Source organism: Rhipicephalus sanguineus, chromosome 5, assembly GCF_013339695.2.
Source record: "Rhipicephalus sanguineus isolate Rsan-2018 chromosome 5, BIME_Rsan_1.4, whole genome shotgun sequence".
Taxonomy (NCBI): domain Eukaryota; kingdom Metazoa; phylum Arthropoda; class Arachnida; order Ixodida; family Ixodidae; genus Rhipicephalus; species Rhipicephalus sanguineus.
The window spans coordinates 199,977,515-200,003,577 of record NC_051180.1 but is presented as its reverse complement, the minus strand read 5'-3'; the positions used below and the strand labels follow the sequence as shown (position 1 = coordinate 200,003,577).

At 47.9% G+C, this 26,063-nt stretch overlaps 1 protein-coding gene across 3 annotated transcripts in view; it reads left to right on the top strand.

The window, feature by feature from the left end:
- Positions 1 to 174: 174 nt before the first annotated feature.
- Positions 175 to 26,063, top strand: part of LOC119394569 (amphiphysin) — a 669,247-nt gene continuing 643,358 nt past the window's right edge. For all 3 annotated transcript variants that reach the window (XM_049415832.1, XM_049415833.1, XM_049415834.1), the window contains exon 1: positions 175 to 268. In XM_049415832.1, the coding sequence (XP_049271789.1) occupies positions 200 to 268 (69 nt within the window). In that variant the 5' untranslated portion in view covers positions 175 to 199. The remainder of the gene's footprint in view (positions 269 to 26,063) is intronic.

Sequence of the window (26,063 nt, the reverse complement as noted above, 5' to 3'; positions counted from 1 at the left end):
AGGCGAATCCCTTAGTAATGATGGAGCACAACATTGGTACCGCAGCAAAATGTTAGTAAAAAATATTTCAATTACCAGTATTGAAATAATTTATTCGTCTTTTATAAAACTCTCGGGTTTATATTGAGATGAGTTATTGCGTAGTATGGACACATATATTTTTATTATTAGTTGAGAGCTGCAGCAATAGCGAGCCAACATGGCAGACGGCAAAGGTGGATCGTTTACCAAGGTCGTGCAAAAACATGCAGGACGTGCGAAAGAAAGGGTGAGTGGTCCTGTTTCTTGCCTGTAATCAATGCTGCACTGATGGCTGCACAGTTTCCAAGTGTTTGTTGCTGCGTGCGCTCAGTCGATTCCTCATCGGAAGTGGTGCAACGCGTTCAAGTTTAGTTTTTCCCTTGAGTACGAACGAGGAGGCACTTCCTAGGTGCGCATGATGTTTATTCTGTGCCGTCAGCAAGCAGCAGCGATCGTTTGCACAGCGCCCCACGGGAACGCCTCCTTTTTTAGCAGCACCTCGTTCGCAGCGCGATCCGAAACTGGTCGCTAAATGGGTTATGACGACACGTTTATTTACCTCGGGCGGCACCTTTGCAACCCACATGCACGTAGGTCGATTGTGAAGCATCCCCGTTCCCTTTAACTGCAGTACAGCGTCTGAATGCGAGCCGCTCGGTACTTATTCACAGCTGAAACATGGACTAGTAGGCTCGGGACCAGCACTGAGTGCCAACTGCTTTGGTTTACTGCGAGAACGCACCAATATACCTTAGAAGGGGATGCACAGAACACTTCTAGCGGCGCATGCGATTAGTTGCATAGATAGTTACGCTCCTTGTCAGTTAGATTTATCGAAGGCACAGCCTGCATCTGTATATTTCAGTGCGAACGCTTCAAACACTTCACGTGCAGTCTGATCTTAGCGTCTGCGCACAACCTGGTTCTGTTGACATATTGCTGCCGCTTCTGGTCTTGAAGGTGTTTTTCGCGCTCGCTGTCGTTGAGGCAACGGGCCATCTGCCCGATGTAGGAAGGCCGCACGAGGCCGGGATTTCGTGCTCAACTTCACTCCTGCACGAGTTGGTGACGCGCCATTTGTTGGCTGGATTGTTCTTATTCACTTCTTTGTACAGGAACCTCACTTTGTCGGGATCCGAAAAAACGCGAGTCCCCACCTTCTCGATACGGTGGGGGACGCAATGCACGTAAGGTATAACCACCGTCTCGGCCGGACGCGCTCTTTCGTGGGCCCAACTCCTCGCAGTGTAGCACCCGTCAAGGAAGCCGCCGCTCGGATGGTGACGAGGACCAGGGCATCTTCTCGTGGCAACGCCGCCAATAGCCCTCCTCACATTCCCAGAGTGATTCGAGGTAGCTCCCAGTGTACTGGCAAAAGTGAAAGAGTTCAAGATTCAATGAAAACCATACGTTGGAGTGTTAGAACTGGCATACTGCCAGTTCTAACATATGGGGCGGAGGCAACCAGAGAAAAAGTTGAGTGCGCAGTGTGCAATAGAATGAAAACATGGTTGATCCCTCCGTCATTGGAGTCGGAATAACACGAAAGTAAAGCGTGCCCTTACAGAAGTAACTGAATGTTTACTGTACATTGATATAAGAGAGTTTGCACAATGTATATTGATGTCTGGCAGCTATGGCACCGTTTAACGTGTGTGTACCCACTTTGATGACTGGTGGTACATCTCTATTCCAACGACTAGTGTCCATGTTAAATGATTAAACAAACCCTTGTGGTAGCTGTAGTAGTTAACGGTGAAAGCATAATCAGAGAACGAGGTGTGGTAGCCAGAAGAGCGTCGCATATTGGACGCAGAACTTGGTCGCCATCCCGCGGCATGTTAAAATGTGATTGAACGCTACGGCCGGACTAGAGGGAAACGCAAAGCGCGTCATGCCGCCCCAGTAGCCCAGCCGCAATTTTTCTCGGGGCGAGCACGTGAGCGGGGAACATGGTGTTACAACCAGGTCAGGCAGGCACGCGTCGCAGAGCTATGAGCAAGGCCGACGCTTGGCTAAGGTCGCCACCTCGCGGTATGTTAAGGCATTGACAAAAATTAAACTTCTATTGAAAACGCGCCGAATGGGAGGGACCTGTAACGCATTGCAGGTGCTAATTTTCGAGGCCAAAGTAATGATGAATTACTTTACTTTACCGCTCCCAGAGGGCAACACCACCGTGCCGACCGGGAGAGTGGTAGATATAAAAGGGCGCGTTTGTAAAGCCTCTAGAGTCTGTAACCGTGGCGCAGTGGATAGCGTGCCCGGCATCTGTTTTTGCTGACCGAGCGGTCTTGGGTTCGATGCCCGTTGACGGAACTTTTTTTTCTTTGCCATCTGATCGTGTAAATTTTTTCGGCGTCATTTCCGTGACGGAAATACATCACTGAAGTCTTGGTGGACCCCGGCATAAAACACTTTCGTGTTAAAATGACAGGAGTAACGCTGAGAGATGGGAGGAGGGGAACAAACATCGTAGTTGTCATCAGGCGACAGAAATGCAGCTGGGATGGCCACGTAGGAAAGGTGGAGGAGCAGCAGAACGGTGACCGAGGGATGGGAAACGAGGATGGCCGAGAGTTAGATGAAGTGACCACGTTAAGAATTTCAATACGAAACGAGGGGTTTTATGCGCTTGAAAACTCGTTCGGGTGGCAGGTGGTGTACGGCTTTGCAAAGCCAAACTGTTCTGTAGTGACATGCGCTTCTGATCTGAGTAGGCGTTCAAGGAAATTGTTTGCTGCCGAAGAGATGTGACCGCCAAACTTTTAAAATAAGCTTTCATTGCAATACATCATTGCATTTACCATTGCGTTTGTAAACAGATGACAGATATCGAAAGCACGTTGCTTCTGCGTGGCAACCTTGTGCTGCTTTCTTTGGCTCATTCTATCCACAGGTGTCTCTGTACCCTCCGCCCCTGCGCGTTTCATGTTTTTTGACAAGAAGCGAAGCATCAACTTGTACGAGGGTGGGGCAGTGCAAAACACACGAAAGTCGATCGCACTTTTCACTTGTACTCGGAGGTACGTAATGCTCTTTCACTGCACACTGGTTGCTTATAATGTCATCCATTATAAGGACGTAAGTTGTCGCGCACACTTGGTATTGTCGTTCTGGTTTTCTTGAAAGGTAGGCGTGTGTGATCCTTTACACGTAATTTTAAAATATTTCGCTATTTGCTTTCACGTCCCATGGTGGCATTGTGTTACCACACACTCTTGGAACAGTGTGTGAGATCGGTGGCAAGATGAGTGCGACCCGGCAGACGGCTTCTGTACGGGCTCCGTAACTCTAGCTCGAACGTGTTCGCAGTGCGTGCTGACTGAAGAAAGCAGAAGAACAAAACTCGCAGGGTGCATTCACCCGAGAGGTCATCTTTTTCTTCTCGGTCGACGTATTGATTCTCCGAAACCTGTCTGCACGGACTAACACGGTTTTGCACTGCCTCCGTGATCGGCCCACCTTTGACCGAGCTACGATGTTGTGTGACGACATCGTCGTGTGACGTTACGTCGTGCGACGTCGTAATGATGTCACGAGTTTTGGCAATCTGTGACGCCATATGGTTGCGTGATGATAATTTTTTGCATTTGATGAGGCATCTAAGGCTGCCTTAAAAGGGAAAGGATAAGGTGGTGTGACGTGAAGGGCAGACACGGCATGTGCACGATGTACCTCGGCACACACTGCTTGCGAAGCTTGCCTGTTGGCTTTTGTGCCAATGGAGTCTTGTGTAGTAGCACTGGAGATTTCCCACAGACGCACACGGCAGCGTCTGTGGTATGTGCTTTACCACTTTAGCCATTGACAGAGCCTTATGCACTCTTACATACGTAAATCCTCGCTTTCGTCGATCAGCACCGACAAGCAAATGCTCATCAATCGTGCTCTCCCATGTTGTACGCGACGTCCATTTCTCTAAAAATGCGTATATTGGAATTTCGTTTGCCAAGCCTAGTCTATATAGCAGGCAAGGCAACTAAATTTCATGAGGAAATAAGAAGCGAGGTTGAAGAGTGCTTTTGCATACGCCTGTCATTTCCAAACCAAAGCGTAGTGCGGATCTTGTTGGCGCAACAGGTTTGTGTTGCTAAGCAACGTTGCTTGTTGGGCGAGTTGGAACGAGTCAGTCATAACGTAGTTCAGCGCAAAAAACAGACAACAGACGAGTGAGAGGACAAGGACACAGCGCTGTGTCCTTGTCCTCTCATTCGTCTGTTGCCTGTTTTTTGCGCTGAACTACGTTATGATTGTGTTGCTACTTTTTTTTTCTTTATCGGGTAACCAATACATTCGATAAAAATCAGTGTTACCTTGTTCTCGGCATTGTCACAGCTCTCTCGTTGCTTTAACAGCGCACAAAGCATGGAGTCATCACAGAACAAAGACAAAAATCCAGCATTGAAGGAGGACAGCGATATGATCGAGTTGATAAATGTACATTCAAAAGAAAATCCAGCGGCTAGCACCTGAAATGCTGCGATAACCGACTGGTTTTGTTTTCGCACCCAGGAAAACATGGCCGATCGAGCTTATGGGCTCGTCAACAGTGTGGGGTCTGACGACATCGCCGCTCTCGGAACACACGGAGACAGTAGACATCGTCGGGGAAACCAACACTTGTTCATATTTATTACTTTGCTTTTTACATACGACGAGCTCGCCTGCCGAATCTAACACACAACTAGTTAACTTGCTGAATAACCTTATACAATGCCCGGAAAACATAACGCACACCCAAGACAACATAAGACATACAATGCACCGCGAATGCGACATCGTCGACGTTCGACTCACCACGAGGGGCCCAGGGGAAACGAGCCGCGGTATCGTCCCCCACGGAACCACCGCAGGAGGCGTCCATCCACGGCGCTACCGAAAACCCCAATGAAGCTCGCCGCTGTTTTCAATGCGCCACCACGCTAACCCTAACCCGTGCCACAGCGCCACTATTGCTTGGTGGCTTTCAAAACCAACTGTGGCCAATACGTGAGACACGCGTGCACCATGAGGTGCAAACGACTTTACAGGGGGTGACAGTACCCCCACAACAGATGGCACTCTACATTTTGAATACCGACAGATTGGCTCGGGTCGAGAATTACGCTTATTGCGAAGAAAGGTGGGGATAGCGGTCTGTTGCGGGGACTATGGCTCCCTCACAGTTACAGGTGTCACGTACAGGGTTTTTACACAGTCACGAAGACATGGATAGGCGGCTGGGCGGAAGTTCATGGGCACCTCACCGAACTCCAAAACAAGTTCCGCCAAGGACGCCTACTGGAGGACAATCTCTTTGTGACTAGCCAGTGCATTGAGATCGTACGCAAAGAACGCCGAGGGTTTGTGTGCTGCTTCCTAGACGTGGCACAGGCATACGATAGTGTTCCTCACGGGCCACTGTTGCAGTGCCTAAGGGCAGTGGGACTGCCCCCTACTTTTTGTGACGTTCTTCGCCGCCTACGGATTGCACTGTTGTAACTAGCATATGTGGCGTGAGCTCGAGCGATGTCACGGGGCAAAAGGGGCTCCGACAAGGCTGTCCACTATTCCCGCTTCTGCATGTGCTCTACGTTGCATGGGTGGAGCGTCAACTTGTGCAGTCACAGCTGGGATTCGAGCTGAGCTACTACAGCAAAGGCCTGCAAGGAAGCTGGATCCTGCCCGGCCTGGCGTATGCCGATGACATTGATCACTTAGCGGGCTCTGCTAACTACAGCTACAAAGGCTCATAACCAGTGTACGCTGACAGCACGGTGTGCTTCTCTGATGAAATTGCTTTAAAGGGACCCTAAAGAGAAACAGTGAATTGGTTAGATTGATAAAGTGTGCTCGACTCTTGTGTAGTTTATTTCACCACCATAGGTTTATTATTAGAGGAGAAAACTAAGTTCAAGTTTCATTTTTAAATTTCGCGCCGAACTTTGTAATTCGTGACGTAAAAGGTTTCCAAGAGCATTTAATGTATTTTGGTGCCACTGGCTCGACGAAATTTCCACAAACCTCGTTATGTCAAGTCTCTGGCCCCCTCAGAGGACAATGTACTTCGATTTAACCGGTTAGGAGCTACGTAGGCCCAAGCAGGTGCCGTCAAAAATATGTGACGTCACGGCAAATGGTGCGGGAATTCCAAGGTGGCGTCGCCACCTGTATTTTCTTTTTGCGCGTTTTCTCACTTACTAAGCGTCTTCTCGCAGCAAGCGTGGTGTTTTTGGTATCGTGGAAGACTACTTTACTAATGCGAGAAAAATCGTTTTGCTCTTTAGTGTCCCTTTAATGCAGCAGCTACGCCTGCCCAATGGAGAAGAGATAGCACAGACCTCCGGCTACAGATACCTGGGCTTCCAGTTTGCAGCACGTGGAGAATATTTGGCTGCACACGAAGAATACCTCAGGCAGGCCTCAAGATGCAGTATACTGCGTAAAAGGTGTCTGTGAGGGTGCAGCCGTTTCCTGATGGTTCAAGAACTGTGGAAGGCGGTGCACATCCCGGTGCTGACGTTCGGCAATGCCATCCTCCGCCCGACTTGGGCGATGCGCAAGTGGTTGGAGCGTGGACGGTGATCCGTCGGCCGACTGGCGCTTGGATACCGTGGTCGGGTTGCCAACGAGGCCTTCCAAGGCGACCTCGGGTAGTTCCAGTTTTGAGGCACGCAGCAAGGTCGCGTACAAGGGCAGACTCCGGCACATGCACCAACACAGGTGGGCGCATGAGGTATTTAACTACCCGAGCCAGAACTGCGTGTGCACGCAATGGGTCGGGTGCCTTCAGCACCTTCACCCGAAGTGGGGCTTCCTTGCTCACCCAGTGCATGCAGAGAATGCGAAGGAATGGAGTGAAATGGTGAGCGTGCTGGTAAAGCAGCGAGAGAGAAAGCAGCCTGGCATGCCGAGATGAGCAGGAAGCCAGCGCTCCAACTTTCTGGTTTTTCTTTGTCATCTGTTTGTGTACATTTCACCGATGTCACTTCAGTGACAGAAACGACGTTAGTGAAGCTTGGTGTACCCCTATATAAAACACTTTTGTGTTAAAGGGGTACTGACACAAAATTTCGCGGCCGAGATAGCCTGCTGGATCGATTCCCGTGTACGTGCGTGTACCATCTGCAAGATATCGACAGCGAATAAAGCTTGGAAGGTATTTTATATGAATTTCGATGTTCGTGAGCGCGATCCAGCATTATAGGCCGCACCTGGTGCATTGACACCCTCGGAGGTGACCCGAGGTGACCCCCCTACTTCCGCTACGTAACCGTTGCAGCCGGTACAAGTTATGATGACGTCGTAGCCGCCATTTCTGTTTTGACGCGCTTCCCGACAAATCGCTCCTCTCCAGCGGGTCAAACCTGAAGTGATTCGCCACGTCGAAAATTCCTTCCATCCCCGCCGCAAGAAAATCGTCACCATCAGACGACGATGAGCCCGACGACGACAGACCACGCGGAAATGCGTCACTGTTCTGTGTGCTCACGTGACCGAGCGTTTCACTCGCTAGGTGGTGATAGTTGCACCCGGCGGCTTGTCGTTTTTGGAGCTCTGTCAAACCGAAACTGAGGCTGTGTCGTTAATGAGGAGGTTCTAATTAATTATCTGTCGCGCGCTGCAGCAAACGATGTGCCGTGTTATGACTAACAGGCCCCCAGCAACACATTGCAGCAAAAAAACGCGGGGCGAAAATTTTTGTGTCAGGACTCCTTTAACATAATTAGTGGGAAAAATAAGGTCAGTCTGCCGTAGGGGGCAAAGAGTTGGGCTGCGAATTTATGGTCTTTCTTTCTATAGTAAGCTTGTTTTAATTGAAGTAGACAAGGTATTAGGCTGACTTAAAACAAAAAAGAAAGTTTTTTTTTTTTTTTCGAGCTTGGTGGTGCACAGGTTACCGCCCCATTATAATAAGGGAGGCGCTCATAGCATCCATCCATCCATTGCCTGTTGCTGGTCAGTGATTGCATTGCGTTACATGTCATCAATGTAAGCAACAATCAAGTCCAAGTGAGACCATCGCTGCTTCTGAAAGAGGCGCCTGGGCTCCTCCTAATTTCATGTAAATGTATTGCCTGGCTTCAGCAGTTATGCAACTCAAAGCTTCTTGCCAATAAATTACTCGTGAATTAGGCAACAGAAAGCAAGACAAACGCAGTCACAAACTAACGACTGATTTTATTGGCCCTAGGTTGTGGGGTCTCTTTCACGCCCGAGGAACAATTGTACGTAGCAGATCCTGAAGTCTAACAATGGCGAGCCTTCCAGCCGATTCTCGCAAATAACTACGGTAGCATGAGAAATGACACACTAGAATGCTAACGTAACACACACGCGAGGTAACACGAATGCAGTGTCACTGGCATTCGACTCGCTGCGGGAGTCCGAGCCGCGGAATCGCTTCCACAGACCTCTTCATGAGAGACGACCGTCGGCGAGCCCCAAAGAGAGTGAGTGCTCTTCCTCGTGGGACCGCATCACCGTGGCAATACGGGGCCATCTCTAGTACGGCAGCCACTACGCTGGCAGCCCTGCCATTAGTGCCCCGCGGTGAAGCTGGTGCGCAGCACACGCCATGAAGTGAAAACATTACAGTGGGCACCCCCACAAGATTATTCATATATATTGCAAAAAGAGGTAGCAATGCTTGGCGCAGACGCCGCTGCAATGTTTGGGAAGCTTCACGATTGTTTGAGATAATTCTGCTAAGATTACGTGCAGGATGCGAATACTAGTCAAGTTTATTCAAGAGCTTACGCGAGCACCAGCAATAATGCTGGAAGCTTCGATGACTGATGTGCAAAAGACGACGTGTTCCACCGGTAATCAGTTCACCGATGGCCGACGACAGTGCTTGCCAGAAGCGTAGCCAGAAATTTTTTTCGGGGTGGGTTCAACCGTCCTTTTTGTATGTGTGTGCATTTGTATGCGTGTGTGTATATATGCATGTGCAAAATGGAAAAATTTCGGGTCCATGCCCCTGGTGCTTGCCGCCACGAGTGTTCGGGTTGTATTGCCGGTGCTTTAACTTTTCATTTCCCGGGCACAGGTTTGCCCAAACAAAGAGTTTCGTGCCGACTGCCACTTTCCTCGGCGTCAGGATTGCGTGACAATATCCGTAAGCTCTGCCTGTGCATAAGCTGCGCAGGCAAACCATTGCAGCGAACAGTGGAAATTAGCAAAGAGGAAGCAAGCGTGAAAAAAACTTCATTTCTGCATTGTACGGCGCATCGACGTGTTGCTTACACACTTCTGACCCATTGTCTCATCAAAATGCCTTTAGCGTTCACAAACGTTTTATTCTGCCTTAAGTGTTGAAGATTGGGCGAGTTGGTTCGTTGTACTTGAACTGGTATAGCGCATTACGGGGAAAGAAGAAACGGCCGAGCACACTGACACAAGAGGACAGAGCGCTAACTTCCAACTGAGCTTTATTGTCAAAATGCATCAAATATGTAGAATATGTGGCTCGCGCAAGTCTACATATTTGATGCATTTTGACAATAAAGCTCAGCTGGAAGTTAGCGCTCTGTCCTCTTGTGTCGGTCTGCTCGGCCGTTTCTTCTTTCCCCGTAATGCGCTATACCAGTTCGAATTATTCTGCCTTGAAATGTCGAAATGCTGACGCTTCTCAAGCATCTTTCATTCACCAAAATGAAGCCCTTTAGCCAGCAGTTTGCACTCTGTCGAGGATGAGCAAGTCATGCTTGTGTTTGCTTCGAAAGAATAAATTGACCCAGTTTTAACCCTTTGTATCCCATAGCCGGTCCAGTTTTGCATGTACAGTTTTTATGTCTAGAATAAAACAAATGTCCACATGTGTGGACGCTGAAAACACAAGTTACCGTCCAGTTACTAGGTCCACGAGCAGTACTTTTGCAGGATCCGAGAACAGACGCACAGAAAATGTGCTTACACAAGTATAAAAACGTGCGCGCACAATATTTACACATACAAAAGCACAAAATACAGTGACGGTGGTAGAGTTTTAATGGGCTTCCAAGTTTAAGTGAGCTGTTAGTAGCTGCTTGAATGCGCACGATTCACGCTCTGAGACGATGGCTTCTGGTAAGTTGTTCCATTCCTTGATGGCAACAGGAAGAAATGACTTGTTTAATGCAATGGTCCTACCGAAAAGACGTTGGAGGCTTCTGGAATTAAATAGCCGGCAAGAGTAGCGGGTGGGAGAAAGTAAGAGAGAACCATGCAAGTGAGGAAAAGAATAATATAACTTATGAAATAAACAAAGTCGAGAAAATTTACGTCTGTCAGCTAGATTCTGCAAGTCTAAAGACGCCTTAATAAAAGTGATGCTTGATGAGTGATCGTAATTGGACGTAATAAACCGGGCAGCCCTATTCTGAACGGATTCCAACAGATTAATCAGATAGTTTTAATGAGGGCTCCAGACGGAGCACGCGTATTCGAGCTTCGTACGAACGAAGGTTACGTACGCAATTTTACGGACTGTAGGAGGGGATAGGCATAAAGTTCTTCGGATGTAACCAAGCTTCTTTGATGCGTCAGCTACTAAGTGTGTGATGTGATCCGACCACGTGAGAGTGTTAGAAATAAGCACGCCAAGGTATCGGTAACTGTCGACATATGCCAAGTTCGTTGAGTTTAAATTGTAGACGTATTCCAAGTTAGATTGCTTGCAAGATACGCGCATGACTTTGCATTTAGAAACATTGGTCTGCATCATCCAGAGTGAACACCAGTTTTCAACTAAGGATAGGTCATTTTGTAGAATTTCGTGGTCGTCAGGGGTGGTTATTCGGCGATAAAGGATGCAATCGTCCGCAAATAATCGAATGGATGATGAAATTCCTGATGTTAGATCGTTCACATATACAAGGAAGAGTAAGGGGAAGAGTAATGTTGCTCATTCGAGTGTTCCCTTTAACAGTGGACCGTACTGTACAAACATGCGCAGAACCCACAAAGAGGTGCAGCCGACAAAGATACCTGCAAGATACCTTGGCATGCAAAGCCAGTGAAGGCATGCTCACGCATTCATCTGCTTCTAGACGAATGCAGTAAGCCTCCTAGATTTCGCGAGCTTGCTGAGTCAGGTGCCCTTAAAGTCAGGCATGCAGGAACACCTGTGGTACTGCCAAATATGTCCCCACCCCCCTGCCAACAGCTGTGCAATACGCCACTACATTGACTGTTTCTTTTTGTTTCTCCACCTATCATCGGCAAGGTAATTACTGCATGGATCCCAATAATAAGTCCCTTCAACTGAGGGAATGCTTGGCTGAATACATTGAACTGAATCACTTGTACTTCTGGAGACAAACCCCCAGGACACAGGCTTCGTGGGAAATGCAAGTTTTTCCACTGTTAATGCTTGACTCGTCAAACTTAATGTATAACTGTCGGTCGCAAGAACTACTATATGCTCATACATTCAAATAAAATAATAAAAATGCTCTGTTGGGCGTGTTGGTTCATTATGTAATAGATTGAGCGCAAATGAACGGGACAAAAGAAGACCAGACGACAAGCGCTCGTCTAGTCGTCTTGTCTTCTTTTGTCCCGTCCATTTGCGCTCAATCTATTTCATACATTCAATTGCTGGCTTAGCGAGCATAAGCTGCAGTCTGCACAACTTAGTAGAACATTAGGAGCGATAAAGCGAGGCTCTTGTGCCAACATTTCAGCATATGAATGAAGAGGTTTAGTCCATTCAAAATAATACAAAGCTTTGCAGGAATCCTTGTATCATAACCTGCGTGCCATTTTGCAGTGAAAAACTGCAAACTTGGCGTCGAGCACCAGTGGCGTAGCCAGGGGGTGGCACACCAGGCCCATGCCTCCCCCCCTCCCTCCGATTTTTTATTATTATTTCTTTTGCCATGGCATACAGAGCACAAAATGACACTCGACCACATCTGCCTGCTGGGCCCCCACTCCGAAAAAAAATTTCTGCATACGCCTCTGTCGAGCACCAAGTCTCGCTGCGATGCCTCCTCGTGATTTTTTTTGCACAGAGATGCAAGAGTATGACGCGACGTTCAAGGGTTAGAATAACAGAGAGCTGAGCTAGTTGGTAAGTATCGATTCTAAAAAAGGCTGTTTGCACGCTCTGCCTTTTTTAGTTCAAGGGTTAAGCGTGATGTACTGAATCACATTTGCTGAACTAAAGAGGTATTCACCGAAAGCTTGCCAACACTGCCGGGCATGAGAAAAATTTTTATGGCGAGACCAGCACACGCTCTCACGTCCGGCACCCCAAGCGGCATCGGCACTTTGGGGAGCATGCCCTGCCCTTGACGTATAGAGGAGGGCCAAGCGTGTTTGATTCTCTCTCTTCGGCATTTGTACCTCATCACGGACTGCGAGGGACATTTACGGCATGCTAGAATTAAGGCATTGGGCAGCTGAAACAGCGTGTTGGCAGGTGGTTGCGGAAGTGGATGGGTCGGCTGGAAAATCGGCAGCCTTCAAAAGTTTTGCCACCAGGGTGACTGTTCTACTGCAGCTCAGGAGGGAAGAGAGGAGAACAGAGAACTACTTAACTCAACAAGGTGGTGACGTACTAAGGAAATGCCTGCATGGAAAAACACAGAATGCCAACGAGTGGCATGAATTTCCACCCAAACTCCAATGTTTGCATTGTGGGACGCCATTTCAACCATGGCCCCTATGGAACTCCACGGTGGCCGGCACAGCGTGGTACAGTCGTGCGGTGTTTGGTGCCCGTCCCCTTTGTGCCACCAAATTTTGAGGCTATAGAAAGCCTGCTGTAGGCTTCCTCTGTATGCAAGGCCACTCAGCACAAAGTGTTGGACACAGCAAACGTTTAGAATATATTTTGATTTGCTTCCAAAGTGTGCCTAAATGCTCATTCTCGCGATCGAGACCCATCACTAGCGCTACTCCCACCGACATTACCGTGTAGGAAGCGTAACGAAAGTTTTAGCGACATCAGACCACATTAGGGTGACGTGCATTTGAGCGGTGACGCACAGCTCCACTGCACCTGCCTAGCCAAGAGAGCATCGGCTGCCATTCTGAGCTTGTTGCCGAAGTAGCCAAACGGGCTCAGATTTTGCAGAGTGCTTCGTATCGTCACAGAAACCTGCGAACGTGACACGAGAGAATTTTAGTTCGTTCACACACTTCTTTGCTTTCGCATACCAGGTTGCCGTAGCCGTAAACTCAAGAGGTCCGATAGATGGGGCCACCTGGTGGCAATAAGGTGAACCGGGCAAGCACATAACTGACATTGCAGAAACTTAATGTAGTCTGCTCTCTGCTAGTGTAAATTCTTGACAGCAGCGTGGTTTCGAATGCATTGCCTTTTAAGGGCACAGGGTAGGCTTTATACCTCCCATGTATTTTAAGGCTTTCTCAAGACCTATCTTTTGTGATGCACATCGTTTGGGTTTGTTTCAGTTAATTCGTCGGCGTCTCTTCTTGTAGTGGAGCTAGAATTAGAACCGTACTTCAAGTGCTGGCATTTTTGCAACTTTTTTTATCGAGGCAAGTAATTTTTGTCATTATTTTCGTAATAAACTGCCAAAAAATGAAAAACTATGCCGCATACACATATACCATTCTAGTTGGGTAGCTTCGTACTGATGTTTGGTTTACTCCATTGAAAGAACAGCCTTCTGTTTTTTCAAGTTGTGTTGATAAATGGGGCAAATGTAAAAAACAAATGATTTCAAGATATTGATATGTAAAGAGGAAAAGCAGGTGTATTTCATGTTTTGTTCAAAAGATGTGCCGAACAACCTGATTAATAGCATCGTGCCATATAGTCGTCACACGAATCCGCTTTTCGCTTCTTCTTTTTTGGGTTCCCTGGCCTGTTCTGTCATACGTTCTGTTGGCCAAATACTGTTGATGGTGGTCGATCTCACCCAACCGTGTCACAGTGTTGCGCCTCGGTGATATGCCAAATGGCCTCGAGAACTTACTCAAGCCATGCGGGCATTTTTGAAAGTTCGAACGGTTTCAAAGGCGGCAGTTCTGACGGTTTCCATTGCAAGGAACACGATCTGTTGTGTTCTCTACGAGTGCCACGGTGCCTATGCATTCTGTGCAGGCACAGTTACTCGAAGCTTAGCCATTGTCACTGCAGGTAACATTTTGTCGTGCCAGCGATGCGGAATGAGGACAAAGCTTTCTTGCCGAAGTGCTCGCACGAGCGCTCCCGCTCTCGTTTCTCTTAGTAGCCGAAGCGCGTCAGTTTCCAATTACACTGTGCCTTCCTAACAGTTTCTTTGCTTTGTCAACACGAGATTATGTTTTGCCGCCACAACAATATTAACAAAGGCGTTGAAAACAAGTGCGCAGAACCGTGTCTCCAGGCACGTCTCACACACACGAGGCAAGTGGACTCTGTCAATGCCATGCGTGTTCAAAAAAACTGCACCATCTGCCTTTAAGTAGCCGGAATACTTTTTGAAAACCTGCTAAGCTAAGAAAAACTACCAGTTTCGATTTTCGACAAATTCACTTGAGGCAGAAAGCTCAGGCTGTGCAGTCTGACAAGAGGGCTGCTCGTCAGCTGGTCCCGAAAACATGCTGCATTTGGATCCATCAAAACGCGCAAAAATGTGCGGGGCACTGTATATTGTTAAGGAAGACCTTATCAAACAAACGAGCAGGTTTTTTGCTCGTTTGGAAGTTGGTTGCCGTGGGGGGTTTAGACCCTTGAAAATGTTCACACACGTACATAAATTATTTGTGCAATAAGCATACACTCGCGAAGGTTAAAGTGAAAACAAAAAGGCATTGACGTTTCGGGGCCCGTACGGGTCCCTTCACGTGACAAAAAGGCATCGAAGATGTCAGCGTGGGCATGCGGCTATTTATGGCTCAGGTGGCACAACGTGCGAGTGTATATCTCTGGTAGATTACCCTTTGTCCTGTTTATCGTGCGTTTAGTCGACTGAATGTAAAATGATTCTCAAAGCAGACGGGTAGATAAATGTCTTTCCGTTGCGATTAGAGCTGCTGCGTCCCAGTCAATACTGTGACCACTTTCATTGTGGTGTTCCGCCAAGGCATTCGCAGTTGTGTGGCCCTTAGCGACGTCATTTTGATGTTGTTTCAAACGCCGTTTGAAATTCCCGCTCTCGCCGATGTACGAAAGTCGCATTCCCCGCGTCTGTGCGGCGCACTTAGCGGTCTCGCGCTAAAGCAATCTGGCACAAAGAGGCAGCATGAATGGCGGCGCGTTGTCGCCTATAAAAACGGGCAGTACACTCACAACTGCACTAGGCAACATGCTCTACCGAGCAGTTAGCCGAAGATGCTTATCGTAAGGGTTGTCAGCGATGAAGTCGTACTGGCGCGTTTGCCGCCTGCCGCCATCACGCCTCCGGGCATTTCTCGCTGCTTATCCGTGAAGACATCGCCGTGATAAGTGATAGCGGCCCCTTCGAATTTCTGGTCTGCGTCACCGTATATCACTTAAGCATTGCGACAAAGTTGACTTTCGGACATTGCTACGGCGGCAAACACATATCGGCTCGCGAAAGCGCCGGTTCAAGCCTACGAGATGATGGTCGTAGCATAGGTGGAGGGGTGGAGGGTCTAACGAATGCTGTTTCGGACCTGAAATGGGGGCAGAAAGTCAGAAAAAGCGGACGCCTTAGAGTTTCAGCGTCCGAAATTTCTCGTAGAATGACGTCCATAGGGCTTGTGACGGTGCCGCTAAAATGTTGGAATTTTCAAGCATGTCTGAAAAATTGGGCGTCCGAAACATCGGAAGTTGGCGTTATTTGCGTGGCCGGCATGTGTGTTACTGGGTGAACATTGAGACGGCGACGTCACCAAGACAAGTGCAGGAAACATTCTGCTTGGTGATGGTCAAATGCAATGACTCTTTTTGTGCTTGGGATGACAGTTAAGGTACTCTCATACTGCCCTGTGTTCAGAGTTTCCGATGGTCCCGGGCTGTATTTTAAGAAGCGTGGGGTTGTCGACGAGCTCAACAAGCAAAAGCGCTATGGTTCGATATGTCATCGTGTCTACTAAACACGGTCAGGTGGGTGATATTTATAATTCTGTGGTCCCTTTATTATGCTTGCATAGCGTGCTCTTATCGGTCGTCTGTCATGAATGCAGCACGAAAGCGCCAGTTCTGCTGCCCCAAAAGCGGCTCAGCCCGTATGTCGATCACTGTATCCCTTTACATCAGTCAAAGGATCTGAGGCCGAAAACTCTTGGAGCTAAATTAAAGTGACGTCCCGGCTTTGCAGCTGGGGGTCCCGCCAACCTGCTTGGGGGACGGTGTTTTGTCCCGCGTTCGGCCGAAAGCCGGCTCGCAGTCGTGGTCTCCAGCTACGGTCCCTAGAATATTATATTCTAGGGACCGTACTCCAATAAACTTTGCAGCTACGGCCTGGTGATCCACCGATGGCGGCGCTGCGACGGCGCTCCGGTAAAGGGCGATATGGCTGTCAAGGGCGATATGGGATGGGCCGGTTTGAGGCGAGGGAGGCTCAGAGCAAATAAGGTTCGAAGAAAGGCTAAGGAATATGAAGGAGAGTAGATGGGCAGAGAAGGTGTTCACACAGTGGAGAAAAAGAACTAGGAGGCTCACTAGTAAATATACGGCTGGTAGTGTAAGCAGTATGTCAACAAAGAGCGTTAATCGAAAAGTCAGAGAGGCGGAGAGGATTTACTGGATGGCAGCTATGGAGAAAAAACCGGCTTTGAGTAACTACCGAAAGGGCAAAAATGAAATAAGGAGGGAGGCATTTTACGACAATTCAATGGGGAAGCGCTTTACTGTTTGAAGCGAGATCGGGTTGGCCTTAGAACGGGTATTATAAAGCGAGATTCAGTAAAGAAGAGAACAATGCACGTGCTGCGGGGAAGATCAGGAACGGCGGAGCATGTTCTGATTGAATGTGGAGACATCCACCCAGGTGTACGTTTGGGCACGAGCCTACATGACGCCTTGGGTTTTAGAGACAATGGAAAGCTGAACACACCCGCGATTGAAATAAGTAAGACACGGGTTAGAAGTGTTGGTGGCAGAGAGAGAAAGGACAAAATAAATATTGGGGAAAAAAAATAAGGACATTCTGCCGTAAAGGGCACAGAACGGAGCTGAAAACTTAGGTTTTTTTTTTTTTCTGGAGTAAAAGTAGTTTTAATTGAAGTAACGACACTAGGCACCGCTAAAAAAAAAAAAAAAGGAGTAAAGGTTTTTTTTTTTTTTTTTCGAGCCTGGTGGCACACTTGTCACCGCCCCGTTAAAGGGGACGCTCATAGCATCCATCCTCATCCACTCCATCGGGACGCAAAGGCGGAATTCGGCTTTTGTCGTCTGCTAGGCTGCGGACTAGAACAGCAGCATTTTTCGTTATAGTTCGCTCGCGTCGCACGGCGTTCCTCGACTACTATAGCCGTATTTTCGTGTAATGATAGTTCTTTAGATGGCTGCTAGCATTACTGGAGGTTAAGAACGTTAACATTTAACGTATCTTCTATATACACACAGCCATCGCGGTCAGGATCATTGCCACCGAGTTCGGAGCGTCACTCACTGGGCGGATGGCCGTTGAAATAGCTTACGCCGAAAGCGCGAACGACCCGCCATTAGAGTTAAAGAGAGGTCTACGCTGCTAGCGAAGCGCGACAATTTCACGGCTTATTCGAAAAAAATTAGCGTTAGGTAAACGACTTGAAAGTTCACACTCCACTCCCAATTGCAGTAAGTACACAACACGTTTGCCGGCAAAATAAAATTGATACCTTCATCGACCAGCGGGTTATTGCGGACAACTAGCGTAGATTGGGCGAGTTGGATGCTCATTAAAACTTTGTACACGTACTATCGCCTCCGAATGAAATGCAGCAGTTGCGCGCATGGTACAGTCGCACCCTTATGATTAGAGATCGATACGCTCTTGCGGTTTGCCGCTCGTGAGCCAGATTCATGCTTTCGATTGCGCAGTGCTGCCTAATCGGGGTGGTGGCGTACCTGTCAGCGGCGTAGCCAGGGGGGGGGGGTTGGGGGGTTCAACACCACCCCCCCCCGACATTTTTCAGTTTTGTTTCAGTTTTCAGTTTCATATACGCGCGCACATACAAACACACGCACGAACATACATAAAGTATGGTTGAACCCCCCCCCCCCCCCCCCCGAAAAAATTTCTGGCTACGCCCCTGGTACCTGTCAATGGTGATGACAGGACGGCGCGCATATACAGTTCCTAATGCTTGGGGAACGCGCTCCGCTGTTCGTGTTTCATTTGCCACCGATAATACAACTTGATAAACAGTAGGCAAAAATGAGCGAATATGTCCAGGAAGAGGAGCAAGAGAGCTCTTTCCCATCATTCTTTTGGCCCCTTTGGCTGGTTATTGCTATTCTTTATCGCGCTGTAGCAAGGTTAAATAGTTTACGATGAAAGCCTTGGATTCCTGATCAAACGTGAAAATGCGCCGTTGGCGACCCTAGTCGGCAGCGTCAACACGGGTGATGCAAGAAATGCTCACATGATGACGTCACCTTATGACGTCCTCACGACATCACAGGCCCCCAAAATTTGTGACGTCATAACGTCACGTCACATGATACGTCATGACATGACATCGTCGGTTTGCATTGCCTCCGTCATCGGTGCGTCGATCACGGAGGCAATGCAAAACCAGGAGAACTTGCGTTTGGCCTAGTTGGTGCTTACTGTTTGACATTTTACTGTTTGGCACAAAGGCCTCTGAGGCCTTGAAGAATTTTAAACCTATAAAAAGCTCTGAAGCTAGGGTAAAGAGCAAGGTTATAAATATGTGCAAGTCTTTTAACTTAGATAGACTAGCCAGAGACATCAGTAGCACTACGAGTAAGGCCTTAAGTGTTTTCTTCACGACCGAAGACACATAAGCCCAGTATTTCCGTTCAGAACAATTGTTAGCGAGCGTGGAACCTGGCAGCTACATGTTAGTCGCTTCATTCTTAAGAGTTTGAAGAGTCTTGTTATTACCGATCCCTTTTTTGACTAAAAGTTCGGATGATGTTGTTGCATTTTTTAGGAACAACCAGGCCATAGGCCCAGCTTTTTCTGTAGATGTGGAGGATCTTTTTTACTCCATCCCACATAGCGACCTGTTTAGGGCGGTTAGGATGTGCGTTGACGAAAATGGCTCGATTCCTTTCCAGAACGCAGTTGGTATCTCGGTGGAACATTTTTTAACGCTTTTAGAGACTTTATCTTAATAGCACTGTTATCAGGTTTGACGAACAGCCTTTTTTACAGAAGCGTGGCATCTGCATCGGGTCGTGTATTGCGCTGCTACTGTGTAATATATTTCTAGGTTACGTTGACAAGGCGCTTGAGGAAGCTTTTAAAGGCAATGCGTTTTTAAACATTTTAACCGTTTTTAGATTGTTGGACGATTTTTTTAATTGTTTTTAACGAGCAAGGAACTTTAACCGCCTGTGATGCCATTCTGGATATGTTTAAACGTCTTGGCAAAGGTCTTTCCTTTACTCATGAGCTTCCACTTGAGAATACCCTGCGTTTTTTGGACCTAAGCATTTCTTTTGGCCATGGTCATGCCTGCTGGCAGTATTTTCCTCGGGCATAGAAGGGTTTGGTGCCATATGATTCTTCCCAGTCAAAGATTGTGAAAAGGGGAGTTGCTATGCTCTGTTTAGAGTCGGCTCTCAGGAAGTCGTGCGTTCACAAAATGCAGGATGCATTTGACAATCAGATTTCCCGTCTCAAGACGGCTGGGTTCCCTGACTCAATGATGACGCCAGTGATGGAAACACTTCTGCAGAAGGTGAAAGATTCGAGGAGGGAGGCAAGGACGAGGACGACCCCTCTTACCGTAAGACCTGAAGTGGTGCCTTATATACACAAGGTCATCCACACAACCTAAGGAAGGTAGCAGGCAGGCAGGGTTGCCAATGGTGGCTACTTTTCGCCAAATTGGCGAATTTGATAGGCTCGTGGCGACCTAAAATTATGAATGGCGACACGGCGAATTTTTGGCGATTTTCGGCTTAGGTCTCCACTAAGTTATGCATCCTAAGCTCAGTGTCCTCTCAACGAATGAGCGGCAACATTTCCTGTATTTTTCTTGGTTTTAGACCCACGAGTAGAATGTGCACATTACGCGTCATTCGGTGTGTATCTCCTCAATTCTTCTAGATACAGGAGGTACGCAGCGGCCCCTAGCGACATTCTAGCAACATGTAAGTCAGGGGACTGCCTTGCCTACCACGAGGCGGCAGTGGTTTTCCTATAAGTTTAAGGCTTTAGGTGCCTTAACTTCTCTAAAGTTGTCGCTTCTGAAGGGGCTAGACGACAGGTTGGCCGCGTCTTCCGACTATTTGTTCCGGTCGGAGCTCCAACTGTCCTGAATAGCTTGACGACTTATTCACTGTTTTCAGTTCCCCAATTCAGCTCCTAAAGACCTATTTTGGAATAGCGAAAAGAGGCGGACACGCGGCTGTTTGAGCAATAAAAATATTATTGAGGCATTTTCTACTGTTCTACCGGTTGAGCATGTGCAATGAAAACAATTGATATGTAACATTTTACCTTATCTACCTGTTCATTAATAACGCATCGGATTAAGCGGCTTGTAGATATAATGACTATAAGAAAGGGTCGGTGGCGTCTGGTATCATATTAGTTCCACTGAAAAGGTGTAAGACTCACTAATGATCGGTTCCTGTAAGAATTTGTCGTGTTACCTCAATAAACCTTTTAATCCTTTTCATTCATATAAGGGTACGTAAAGCTGTCTACAAAGAACGATTTCACAGTTTTCGCCCAAGGTTTACCACACTTTCACCTTTTAAACAGTCGGATAGGGATGGAAGGATATCATGAGCGTTTCATTCATTCACCTTGCGCCACCACGCACATCTTGCGGCTAGTCGGAGAAGCAGCACCATGTACTCCCCCTGGTGAAGCGGGCGATACGACTGGCATTGAGAAACGTCAATATAATTTAAGGGTCTAGGATGGTACTGTATTCTACGGGGCTATACGTGAGTGGGAAATTTTATTACTATAGGTATGTCGCACATATCTATAGAATGGCGACTTCTTTGGCGAAATTTGTGAAAAAATGGCGACTTTTGGCGACTTTTTGCTCGTCGTTTGGCGACATTTAGTCGAAAGTCAGTGGCACCCTGCAGGCAGGTAGGGTGTCCCCCTTGTTTTTTCGGGCGCCATTCAAGCTGGCGCGGCTCTGCCCCCGTACCTCCAGAGAACCTAAAAGAAGTTTCGGCCTGTGGTAAAAACCATGCAAATCCGTACGCGAAGTGCTCTACAGGAGTCGTGTGCGAAATCCCCCTGACGTGGCGGCAAGTCCTACATAGGGCAGACGGGGCGGTGCCTAAATGATCGAGCCAGGGAACACGAGCAAAAGTTAAAGAAAGGAGACGTTTTGGCGCACCTGCCTGCGCACTGTAAAGACCGCACGTGTGAACCACGGTTTCAAGGGATAAAGATTCTGGGCAGAAGCCAAGATCAAACAGCTCGAGAGCTATTAGAAGCTTACTTTATTAGAAAGAAAAATGATGACTGTGTCGGGGACACCTCTATCAGATTATTTCAATCGGAAATGTCTTTCTTGGACAGGTGGCTGCCCCACTAGACTGATGAGCGGACGTAACTGTGTCTGCGCATGTCAAAACTCGCTCTATATTGCTACGTCTTTCACTGAATAAAATGAGTTGAAAGTTTACCGCCCGTGTCGTCGTACCTCCCTCTGTCCTCGTCTTTTTTGTGCGGTCAAAATGTCAAACAGCAAAACCAGGTGATGTATAGAAAGATGCCTCCGATCCTAAAGGCAGTGCAAAACCACGTTACGTCCAAAAGGCATTCGGAAGGGGGCGGGGAAGGAACAATACGTCGACTGAACAAAAAGAAGAAGATGGATTTCGCCTTCGAGTCGTCTTCGGCAAATGCATAAGGGACCCCAGCTGCGAGTCTTTTTAGTACAGTGACTGCATCGCGCCCTATCAGGAGTCGACCGTTGAGAGTCAATTACACTATTTTATAGCAAATACATCTTACTACGATTTTCGATCCGAAAGCTTTGTATTTATCTATGTTAGTATGATTACACTAATTCTGTTCAGCATGCTTTCAAACGGCCGGGAACGAGTCAGGAAACGTTGATTTATTAACGTAGGGAATAAAATATGCTGTAAAAGAACAGACAACTCCGCACAACCTACGATATATTTCATATCACCGTCGTGCATCCCCTTTTGACACGTGCTCTCAGCCTTTTTATTTCTTGTTTAAACTTCAGCTACTTACGACACGCTTACGCGGCAGTTGCTGAAAACTTGGATTTAATCAAAAGTGGTTGCCTGTAACGACCATTTATTTGATTTGAATAACATCACACCTTGCTTTTCACGCGTTTAAAACTTTGAAGAAAGAAAAAATGAATCGAAGGAGCAGGCTTGGCAACCGAACACGTGCAGCACGTGGTATACGTATATTGCGCTTTATCGCAGACACGGTAGCCGAAGCCTAAACGCTGAAATTAGTGATTGAAAACGGGCCGGAAAGCCATTTTGAGTGCGCCACGACCATAGAATAGTCGCGAAAAGAAATCGTCGCCATACATGCAGATGTACACATTGATGGCTACCAGACGACACCAGGAGCAGTCGACACGTAACGTGCTCCTGTCGGCAGCTCCGCTCGATTTCGCTGGGCATTTTGCTTGAACATTCAGTACAAATTGCTTTATGATCTTGGCCATTGATGTTTCAATAACCCGAGCAGGACAGACTGGCCGGTAGAGTCGAGTAGCCTTCACGCACCCGAGTCCCCTCTCTGACGTCACATGCGAGAAGGCGCCACTCAAAGATCTCGAGGCCAGACATGGCTGTGATCTGCTTTCTTCCTTCTCTCTGTCTTCCCATCTTTCTCTCTCGCTCATAGCACCGTAATTATATGGGGTTCCCATAACTGCCGATAGACCAGTGCGGTTACGACGCTCGCCTTCGAATTGTGGGTTCGAATCCCGCCTCGAAATGTTATTGCGTTCTACCTCCGCCTCTTCACTTGGCCGAGCAGAGTTTCGGCTCAACGCTCGGCTTCCTCCTCCTTCCCAGCACAGGCTCCCTCTCCGTCTAGCGCATTCGCTTTCCCTTGCACTTCCGTGCTCGGTACAGTGGGAGTTTCTTTGGACTACGTTAAGAAGGGAAAATGGGCCCGTTTGCAGCATATGAGGCTACACGGATTTCTCAGAAAGAAAGCCTCTCGGGTAAGCGTCCTTTCTGACAAATCGGTGCTTTCTTAACCCTTGCGCAGAATGCCGTATACGACGTGTTCTTCCTTCCGCGACCCTCTGCGGAATATGGTCACCTTAAGCTAAATAGGTTCGTATCTGTGGGTGTGGTCAGCTTTACCGAAATTGCTTATAGTTCGGGCTGCGGTTTGCACTGATATTTTGTCGGTAAGATCGCACATTGTGATCGGATCCATTCTTTCTATTACTTCCACCTTCGCTTGTCCTAAGAGAGAGTCACCACACTCGGCAAGATTAGCTCGAGTATACTCCGAGACTCGCTCTTGTAGGGCATTCCACAATTTCGCGAAGGTTAATATTTATTAACATCATATCGAGAAGGACATATCTGGAGCCTTTGTTGTGTACTGCGGGGTAGACCAATTAAGGTCTCCCGTGTGCTTCTTTGTCCATAGTTTTTCGCGCTGTTTATTACTACGGTCGGGAAGGTCACCCACGAAGATAACGCGGCAATTTCGAGCACGATGCTGTCGATATTCTTGTATCGCAGTTATGCAGGCGTCGATAGATACAGCCAACAACTATACTGTAGTGCTAATCTCTGCCTCAGAATCAGTGACCTCTGGTATAATGACCAGTGGGATTGATTTCTGTATCGCCTTGCCTCCGCCACCACGTGATTGCCCATCTTTCCGAACGAGTGGCTTCACGATTCGAGACAGGCGGTGACTGCCACTATGCTATATCTGGTTCAAGATCGAGCAGTAAGTTAATTCGAGACACTTGGAGCGTTTACCTTCAACAACGCTATTTTTTTCTTGCGCTTCCTTTTTGTCTTTGTTCCACGTTCCCGTCCTTCTTTTGCTGTGCTTCCTTGCCCCGTCATTCTTTTCTTCGTCCCAGATGTAAACATGGTTGTTAGTGAACGGCTTGTTGTGCGACACCTTGGCTTTATTTTCGCGGTTTCGGTTAGCACTGTCCCAGAGTTTTTTCCCTGGTCTCGTCGCGAGAAGGGTTCCCCTGTCGGGCAGGCTGTGTTCTTTAGCTTAACGCCGCATGGCACTCTTATTTCTTGCGCCTAGCAATTGTGTGGTCCTCCTCTTGCTAGGCGACCGAGTTGGATGATTTTTGTGATTATTTCCTCGTCTACGGTTTCATCGTCCACTTCTGGTGCATACCATGAGCGATTAGGTTTGACCTCCTGCTGCGGTTTTCTAGGTCGTATATTCTTGCTGCGAGATTCCCAATTACCTTATTAAGCCATTTCTTCGTGGCATGCTATGATATATGACTTGAGCTTCGTAATGACGTCAAGCGTGCTATCTATAGACGCTTTTCCTTGGTACCCTTAATGCCCGAAGCAATAAATGAATGAAGATGGATCGCCCAGCCCGCCCGGCGGGTTCCGTCTGCGAGGAGAGGAGTGTTGCACGTATCCGCGAGGAAGACTAGTGAACGTGCTGGTCGCCCGCGGAGCTGCAGCTACAGGCGACGACGCTGCAGGATACTCCGCGCCTGCGCTCACCTTCGCGACCACACGGCCCCGTATACGTCTTGGTCTCCTTCGCGCGTAACAGCACATCTACAAGGCTACTTCGGACGACGTCAGTAATTTCCTTTTTATCCCGGACCTATTCCGTCGTCTTCAGTATGGTTCTCTTTTTATATGGCATTGAACCCCGTGCGGACCAACCAGTGACAAAACGGCGGTTGAGGCGGGATGTCTGAGCCAGGATTAGGGGAGAACAGCCTGCGCGCGGCCCCAAGCCTAAAATAGCCTCGGCCGAGCTCGGCGGCTATTTCAGGCTGCCTGCAGTTGAGGTCGCGTATTCCAATCGAGCGCCCTGAGCCGAGTAACCACGCGCGAAAAACTTGCCATTGAGCAGGGGCCGTATTCTCAAAAGGCGACAATCGCAAAACTATTGCCTTTGGTGCGCTCTGATTGGCTATTGACCAAAACAGGAAAAGTGAGGGCGCCATCTAGTATTTCCGTCGACGTGACGGTGCTCTACGGCGCTCCTGCAATGCCTGGAATAAACGAACACACCTTATCGCCGTCGGTTGATGGTGAAGACTAGCATTTCAGTGACGTAGGCGGTAGCTTCTAGTATTCAATCCTCGGTGGATGTACACAGCCTTTTTTTAAATGCGAAGTATTTCTTAGCGAGCCTTTGGCACTTTGAGCGTTTCTATCTATCTATCTATCTATCCGCCTACGTCTGGGGTGCTCTCATGATCGCCTCCTTAACTTGGTGTAGACCATAATTGACATGGGAGGGTAAGATGATCTGGAGAATATGACTGTCGGGTCATGACATGAATAACGTGAAAATCCTGTCGCATGCGTCGTCAAACCCTTTCCTCAGACACGTGTGGCACATACCCGTTTGCCACGGGCAGTGGTGTACGGGTATGCGCCACAGGTGTTTGTCAGTTTATATCTACCCAGGAACGGCAAGAACAGACATTGGCAACTTAAATGCGAGAGCATTAAGAAAAACCGACATCGGCAGCGTTGACCCGACGAATGGAAAGAATGAAAATTAGGATCCTAGCAGGAATCGAACCCAGCATTCTGCGTGGCAATCAGGTATTATACCACAAAGCCTCGCCAGGTCTATAAAATGGTTTGGAAAAAACAGCATATGCATGCGTAATATCGGTGCAACGTCAATTGTGGCTGTGGTGCTTGCTATCTAATTTTACAAGAAAGCAATAAACACTACATAATACTCCTACGATACAGGCGTCGTATCAGATTAACGTATGTGGTTCCAGTGTTGGCTCCGCTTTTAAAGCAGTCGAATAAACATTACATATGTATTCCTTTGATTCAGCAAACTATATTG